The sequence below is a fragment of the Solanum tuberosum genome, unplaced genomic scaffold (assembly GCF_000226075.1).
Source record: "Solanum tuberosum cultivar DM 1-3 516 R44 unplaced genomic scaffold, SolTub_3.0 scf00008, whole genome shotgun sequence".
Taxonomy (NCBI): domain Eukaryota; kingdom Viridiplantae; phylum Streptophyta; class Magnoliopsida; order Solanales; family Solanaceae; genus Solanum; species Solanum tuberosum.
This window is the reverse complement of record NW_006238934.1, coordinates 2,776,068-2,785,318: the sequence shown is the minus strand read 5'-3', so window position 1 is coordinate 2,785,318 and position 9,251 is coordinate 2,776,068. Positions and strand designations below refer to the sequence as shown.

Below are 9,251 nucleotides of genomic sequence, written 5' to 3'. Positions count from 1 at the left end.
GCACTATGAAAGTTGGAGGTCAAAGTTAAAATTTGAAGCCAAGTTTAAGGTCCAATATATGTATTATGCCTTTAACTATATATGAAATATACACTAATTATACATTAAGTATACATTGACTACTCAATCTCGATCAACTCAAAATCACCTCTAAATAGTTCCAAATTATAGATATGACAATATTTTGAGTTTTTTTTTAGATAGAATTCACTCGAAACAATTCACATTTGCGATACATCAAATTTTAAAGAAAAAGAGGAAGCAACGTAGAAGAATAAAAAGATGCCGAAGAACAAAATTAACTCAATTTATTGAAATTGAAATCAAATCAACCAAGTGGCTAGCGCCAAATTTTTGGAGCTCGAAGATGAATATCGATCGATGAACAATCAATCAAAGTGCTCTATACTTCTTTACTATTTATATAGATTAATTTATATTGAGGAAATCACAATTTTAGTTAACATCATCATTTTTGCGAAGTAATGACATTAGTAGTTATGGAGCACAAATGACCATTTTTTTAGATTATTAAATTCCGATTCAGAGCTCCCATTGTGTTTATTTGGAACTTTTCGTAGTCAAAGTAAAGGTTTTATTTAATCACAAAAAATACTCGTTAGGGCTAATTTAATTACAAAAAATTCAAAAAGTGAGGATTGTCCAAAATCATATAAAAATATTAATTTATTCTCATCTGTTCAACGAGGGACTCAACCGTCAACACACTCCACACACCCATGACTTGATATCAGAAGCGTGGATAATTAAAATGGAAGTCCAATATTGATAAATCATGAATTGAGATGAACCTGAATCGACACCATGTTAAAAGATTGATAATTAAGCCTAATTAAGCTCCAAAAACCAGCTCAAAACGTAAAGATTATCCAAAATTATATTTTTTTAAATAAACTATTTTTTTCGCAACCACCAAATAAATCTCAACAACGTATCAACTTTAAGCGCACTTAAACTACTCATAATCATCTTTTCCTAGGGTCAAGTATTTTGTGTAGTCAAACAAGGGAAATAGGAAAATATGTTAAATAGGACATTATTTAATTCTCAAGTCTTTCGTCTCTGGTCTTCTATATATATATATATTTATTTATTTATTTTTATTTTTTTTTCCTTATAACAAAGTCAATAAAGAAGTAAAAAAATCCACTTGACCAACAATAGTGAAGAGGTAATTGGAATTAGGGTGAAGACACTTACACTTTGAGCCGTTTGATTTGAAATTAAGGAATTATAAATTTATAATATTGAATTAGTAATAATGAGGTTATTCACTATGCAGTGGATATGTTTTTTTTTAAAAATAAAATAAAATTACATAACCAAAATGAATTTCATCGTAAAAGAAGTAACAGAAGAATTTGCACTATTGAGAATGAAACTTTTTGTTTTTGGTTTCGTGTCTGATATCTGCATTGGAGCTCAACTATTTCGAATTCGCGAACCTGAGACCTCTAATTAAAGAAGGAGGAGCCTACACTATATTCTTTCGTAGTTTTGAGAAAGAGACTTTTGATCTTATTATTAAGGATCATCAAAGTTCATTAGATTTTTTCTGAATAAATATAAATTTGTTAACGAAAATAATAAACATGCATCATTTTTTAAGAAGAAAAGAGTGTATAAATAAATTTTTTAATAAAAAATATATATTCGCTCTGAATCGCAAAATCGAATTGTATTTCAAGATTCCACTCCAAAATACTATCAAACAAGGGTCCATGGGGTTGGCACGTGCATTGTTGTCATATGAAATATGGTTAGTTGATCACACCATTTTGTACTCTTAAGTCTGTCCTCATCGATGGTGACTAAAATAACTCATTATTAATTTAAATAATTAAACTTTGCTTAGTTGGTGTTGGATCCCATCAGTCTTTTAATTATTAAATGAGTTATTGTTTGTAAATTGCTGCTACAACTAATATAAATAAATGATTTTGAGTTATATACATTAAAAAAAAATACAGTATATCTTTATTCTATTTGCAGTGTAGTCTATTATGGTCACTAATTAATGTATATTACAAAAATTATTATAGTAATTATTTACCTTATCGATGTATATGTTTAAGTGACACAACTTTATAGTCAAATGTAAACATGTATAATTATTTGTTTTTCGCCTAAAAATTACAGAACAATTGTGTTAGTTTAGTTTAATATTAAAATTATTTATAGTGGGATGGGTAAATAAATTTAAATATTGACTTTTATTTTATATCTAAAAATTAGTACTCCCTCGATCCTAATTTCTTTTTCTTTTTCAGTCAAACTCAAGACACAATCAACATTTCATGTTGGATTACATTTATTTGGCAAAAATAAATAAATAAAGAAATTCATAAAGGTATAGTTTTCAATTTATTTATTTTAAAAATAATTCTAAAATATCTTCTCATATTTCTTAAATTTGATGGTCAGTCAAATCATATTAGTAATAAATTAAAAATAGAGGGACTATGATTTTAGTACCGACGAGGTAATTTTTTACCTTTTTTTAGTTTGTTTTCGGTGTATGTCCGGTATTCATATTAGAGTTCGATTAAATTTAGATTCGCGTTGGAAAGTCCCACATTGAGGATAAAGCTTAAACCCAAGACCCTGATTAATGATGAAGGAGTATTTATAACCACTCCACCACTAGGGATGTGTTATGACCGAAGTAATTAGGTGTCATGCGGAAGCTAGCAAGACAAACCTCGAAAAATCATGAGTAAGAAGATAAACGAGAAATATATCAAAAGACACAGATTTAATGTGGTTCGGCCAACTGACCTATATCAACATAAGGAGATGAGCAATTCACTAATCATAAGAGTACAAAATATAGAGGGGAATAACCTCACACAATTCACTCAGAATACAAAGAGGTTCACACAAGTGATCACATATCACTAAGACGTTTCTCCCCTACACAAAACTCTCAAAGCTCCTAGGACTACATTGTAAATGCTACTATGTTAGAAAGAACGAGTCTCTAGTATCCTAAACTTTTTCCTATCGGAAAAGAACTAGTCAAATATGGAGACTTTGTGTTTTCTTTTTCCTTAAAGAGAAAATTCAATTATGATAAGAAAGTTAGGCAAATACCCAACATTGTGTTCATGGTTCAATTTGGATCGGTTATTGGTTAAAATCACAACTAAACCAATTTAGTTGGTATTTAAATTTCTAAAACCAAACCAAATCAAATCAAAAAATAACCGTCAGTTTAGTTATTGTCGGTTTGGTTTTTTTGTTTTTGTTTTTTCGATTTGAAAGTAATAAGTTTGTTAAAGGCATACTAAATACTAATTTTGATAGACACAAACACTTATTACATGAACAATCCACTGGAAAGTTAATATGGATTCAATTCAGCACTTAAAAAAATCATTATTATACGAACCAAGTGATTTAATTAAACAATACTAAAATCATCATACACCAAAGATCAAAAGATCAAAATTTTATAGCAAAAAAAATAAAATAACCCCAAGCTCAACATTGAGGAACTATCGGGGAAAGGGATACAAAGAAAATTATATATCAAAACACTAATAAGAATTTTTATATTTTATTTATGAATAATATAAATAATTATAAATTATATATATAATTTCTTGATCCAATTTGGTTATTTTTTTGCTATTTGTTAAAAATGAAATCAAAATCAAATAAAAAAAATATTAATTTTCAAAATCCAATACTACCAAACAAACTAAATATTGATTTCTTAAATCCATTTGGTTCAGATTACGATTCGATTTGATTTTTTAACTATAATCCTTCGACAATTTTTACCTTGTTCATATACAGTTACTATTTTGGAGTCCTTTTTAAATATATTCCACTACCTATTTTCAATCCACAGACTCAAATCGCCTCAGAGTTTGGAATTTTCTTTCAACTGTACTACTCTCTCTCTCTCTCTCTTTCTCTCGATAATGACTCAAGTTGATTTGGAATCACTAGTTTCCACCAATTCCGGCGGAAGTAATGACCGGAAAATTGTATGTGAAACTCTAGCGAAAGCCGCCGGCGTCAAACCGGAGAAAAATGATATTCCAGACGACGAAAAGGAACTTCCGCCGGATTTCCCGCCGGAGTCATTCTGCCTTTCGAAAGATGCTGAACTCGATTGGTTTGATAGAAACGCTGTTCTGGAGCGTAAGGAATCAGCAAAAGGTAACAGTTCACACGGAACGAATGTGACTTCAAATTTGCATCCAAATTTGAATTCAAACTCACAACGAATTCCATTGACTTTGAAAACTAAAACTACTTTCTTCGGTTTACCGAAGAATAGTTCCGTTGATTCAAAGAGGAAAACATGTAAACCGGCGAATATACGTTTTTTTCCGACGAAACGATCTGAATCGGCATTGAAAGCGGTTTCCGCTCCTGAACCGGTATCGCCGAAGGTATCATGTATGGGAAGAGTGAGATCGAAGAAAGGTCGCAGGCGATCATGTGAAGCATCACAAAAATGTGAAATATCACTCCAGAGATCAAAAAGCAGCAGAACACCTAAACGGAAAATCGGATTCTATACACGAGTGCTTTCAATGTTCGGATTCAGTCGGAGTAACATCAAACCGGTGAAGGATAGTATCGAGAGAACGCATGATTCCATACCGGAAGAGCCAGTTCCGCCGAGAAAGAGCAACGCTGTGGTAATCGAAAAGGTTCGTAAAGTTCCGGTGAGTTTTGAACCGGTTTCGGTTTCCGATTCAAGCGGTTTAGGAGGGATGATGAGGTTCACGTCGGGCCGGAGATCGGAATCCTGGGCCGCCGATGAGATCGATGCAGTGCTTTCAGAGTTGGGTACAGATCGAAAAGTGGGTCCCAATATAAGAAATTGAATTCCAGTGAAGGAGCGCGCGGAAGTCATTTCTACTATGGTTAAAAAAAATTCCGTTAATCCAACGTGGCAGTAAAATTTACTCTTTTTTTTCTTATTCTCAACCAGTTGAGCAATTTCTTTTTTTAATTTTTGTTGGTTCAACTAGTTATGCGAGAATTATAATGTAAATTTAGATGTATTACTCTCGAAAAGAAATCTATCATTTCTCTTCCATGATTAGATAGTAGGTGTAACGATATATTTACTTCATAGGTAAGGTTTGTGGTTCAAGTCCAGGATGACTAAGCTTAGCCAGAAAAATAAATAATAGAAGAAATATTTGTCTACTTCATAGTTCATACATACTCCACTTAGTTCGGGATATAACTCAGTTGATAGAACTCCGTTCTTGTAATTGGATCGTTGCAAGTATAAAATTGAGATTTAGTTGTCCAGACGATAATAATAGTGTTTTCTACTTAAACTTTTTTGAATAATGCATATACGTGAATGTTATACATAAATTAATTACTATGTATCCAAACACTTTTATTTTTTAATTTGCTAATATTCTTAATCTCATTTCATATTTATTGTACTTAAGATTAAAAAAAAATAAAAAATCAAACAACTCAACATTTCGAAAGATTGGTACAATAATAATGTTGAATGATAGGTGAAGTAATATTTAACATGTTCAATTTATGACATACTACAGATTTTACATATTTAATAATATTACCGTACATAAAAGGAATCTATAGTTTATTTACATAATAAATCAATACGGAGATATATAGAATAGCATCCAAAGAAACAAAGTGATAAGAAAGTTATACTCCATTCAAATTCACGCTTTTGATATTACTTCATTTACTCTATGGAGTTTAATTGTAGTAATATTTTAAAATATATTTTTTCGTCATATTGATAAATATAACATATAATATTTCGTATTATTATTAAATATTTAAATTTTAAATTAGTTTTAATTCAATTAATCATTTTCAAAAATTAGTCAAATAAACTTTCATAAATTGAAACATGAAAAAAAAAAGAAAAAGGGAGAGAGTACATGTCAAAATCTCAAAATGCAAGTTTCTTTGAATTAGGACAACTTTGAATAATGTGACATGTTAAAATATTGTTGCTGCATGTAGATCCGGTGAAAAGGATTTAACTTCAACTATATAATTTTGACATAGTCAAAAGTTCAACACTAATAAGTCATCATATTAATAAGTTAATTAGTGGTGGAGTCAATTTTTTTATAAGGGTGTTAAAATAGTGTTTGCAATCCTTTAATCACTACACTAAATCTTTAACTTGTATTAAAAGGTGTCAACACTTATATATATATATATATAAAAAAAATCAAATTTTGACCTATATATGCAATGTAATTTTCTAACGAAGGAGTGTCGCTTAACACCCCTTTGCCCTATGGTAGCTCCGCCCCTGAAGTTAATGACCGCACTTTCTAATATTTTACAACAAATTATGCTACATTTATACAATACAATGATATCACACCAAATAATAATAACAATACATTAAGCTAATCTTACAAAATAATGTCTGAAAAAAGGTAAAATATATACACATGTATTATCTCTATCTTGGATTAGAGACAAATTTAAATCGATAAAACATGAATACACCACTAAAAAGAAGTAGGAGAACGTAGTAAGTGACAATTGATCTCTATGCATGTAGGTAAATTAAACAACTCAACGTTTAATCAACTGCAATATTTCACCTTCTTATAGCATGCATGAATGTCAGCAGATAATATTATACTAATTTTAAATCATATACACAGATAAAATATCTAATTTTACAAATAAAATCATAATTTCACACACTCATATAGCATATAAATTCACTACTACTCTTATAAAATAGAAATATTGTTTTTGATAAATCCGAAAAATATGCACATAGGGAGAAGAGGAAATAATGGGAGCTCAAAAAAACGTACTCTGTCGAAGACACAACTGAGCGTCATCACATGAATCTGCTTCACAGGCGCTGCTACCACGTTGATCTGATATATTTGCAAATAGACAATTAAACTCAATTATAGATACACAAAAAAATGGATATACAATTTTATTAATTATTTATAACAAACAACTTCAAATTAATATATAATAATAATAAATATTTCTACTCATCTATTAGATCTCTTAAAACATATATAAGATTTGAATAAAAAAATATCGAGTTCACGTCAGAAAAATATAGAGTTCTCTATTTTATCAGACAACTAATTTCAACTCAATTCTCTATTTACCTCTTTAAAAAATATTTTTCTTCTCTCCTTAATATTATATTAGTATTATTTTTATTTCATAATATAAATCATTTTTTTTAAATAATCATTTTATATAATTTTTATGTGATATAAAATTTATTTTTTCAAATTCTTTATTTAATATAAAATTATATTTTATTTTAAATTTTTAAATAACATAAATTACAAGCAACTATTATATAATATACAAAATAATGGACAATTCAAATAAAAGTGAAATCATTAATGAAATACAATCATATAAACATTACATAAATACTCAACTTTCAAGATTATTATGTTACTCCTGTAAATGCTCTATTAATGCATTATATATGGAGTTGAAAATGAGCATGTTTGCCCTTAGTTTTTTTATGTCTAGCTAAAAATTATTCAAATTGGAGGTTTTCAAATTTATTAGTGACGAAAAGTAAAAAAATAAATTAACAAATTATTAATTCGGGACGAAAATAGTATATATTAAATAATATATTATGAATACTAAATATTTAATTAATGGGATTATAGGTAAAATAATATATTCATTACAAAATAATAAAATAATGAAAAAGTAAATAGAGAGTGTGAATAGTAGTTCTCCAAAGAACTACTATTCACATCTTTATAATTAGAGAATAGAATGTATATGAAGATGGATTGGAGAGGGTATTCTCTATTTTACCATCCAAATATAGAGAACGGAGGGTAAAATAGAAATGAGTCGAAGATGGTCAAATAAATCCTTAAACTATATTATTATAGTATATATAAGTTTATTCCAAAAATTTATAGGTCTTGAACATCTTGCGTGGCAAGAATCAAGATGTGACAATACAAAAGAAAACAAATTGCATGAATGAGGTAGCAAAATAAAATAAATTATGAAAATAAATATTTAAACGAAAAAAATAAGGACAAAAATTAAATGTTTCCATCTATTGGAACTTAACTATGGTTAAGCGGGTGGGGAACAAGACTACAAGAGGATTATGAAAAATTTAAAGTCGAAACAAATTGCTTCCATGTTGTTAATTCTGTTAAAAATATATGATATATAATATTACGTTTTTAGCTAATTAATAAAAAAAAATATTTACGTAAAACTATCAAGACGAATATCATAATTATATGAAGAAAGCTAAATAAATACGCAACTTCCAACAATTAAAGATCTACTAATATGGAAATAGGCGATTAAGACTATAATTTCTTTTTGCTTTTAATAGATTTAAGAAATGTAACTTATAATTTTTTTAAATTTTCGATGTATAAAAAAAATAAAGGACCAAGGCACATGAGGGAGATAAAATCTTCTATTATACTATCAAAACTTATATTTAGTGATATAATTAGAGTTTTCGTATGAATACAAATCAAATTCGTCCCCAAATTATTTTTTGTATAATTTTATTTTTTATACAAGCATTATTATATAAATTATTGACTAAACTTTCAAGTCATGGGCAAGCTTTCATTGTCATTTATGAGGAAATTATTTAAACACTATTTCATGAAGGGTCCAACACGTTTTCTCCCTTTCCTTTTTCAAAATTTATGTTTTATTTTTTTTGGATTTTGTCTGATTTTTCTTTCAAAAAATCATGTCAGGATCATAACTTGTTCATCAAAATAAGTTTATGATTGAAGTAACAAATAAGTATCAAATACTGATTATTTTTTTTATAAATACATATACAATTATATATTTAGCTAGATAAAATTATTGAAATTGACAATAAACCGCTAGTATATTTGGTAAAAGATGTTGATAAGCATTTTTTTATGTTAAAATGATTGATATATCCTTATATGTATATAACATATATATTCTTGCATAAAAAGAATGAATAGTGGAAATAAAAAGAATGAATAGTGGAAATAGATAAAGAAATAATTAAAAGTTATGTTTTTATAAAGAACATTTCAAAGATTAAAGAAGATATTAGACATAAAAGATCTTCTCAATCAATAGTGCATCGTAAGTTAGGGCACTCAATTTATGACTTTTGATCGATTTTAATTAGCTCATAAACACATGGTCTATAAAAACTTGGGAAAAAGACAAATATACCCCCGAACTATCGTAAATGGTATGCAAATACCCTC

General features: G+C 28.2%; 1 protein-coding gene across 1 annotated transcript; it reads left to right on the top strand.

Moving 5' to 3' along the window:
- Positions 1-3,950: 3,950 nt before the first annotated feature.
- On the top strand, positions 3,951-4,868 carry LOC107061365 (uncharacterized). The gene has a single exon (XM_015310516.1). It carries the CDS (start codon positions 3,951-3,953, stop codon positions 4,866-4,868), a length of 918 nt encoding a protein of 305 aa, XP_015166002.1.
- Positions 4,869-9,251: the final 4,383 nt, after the last annotated feature.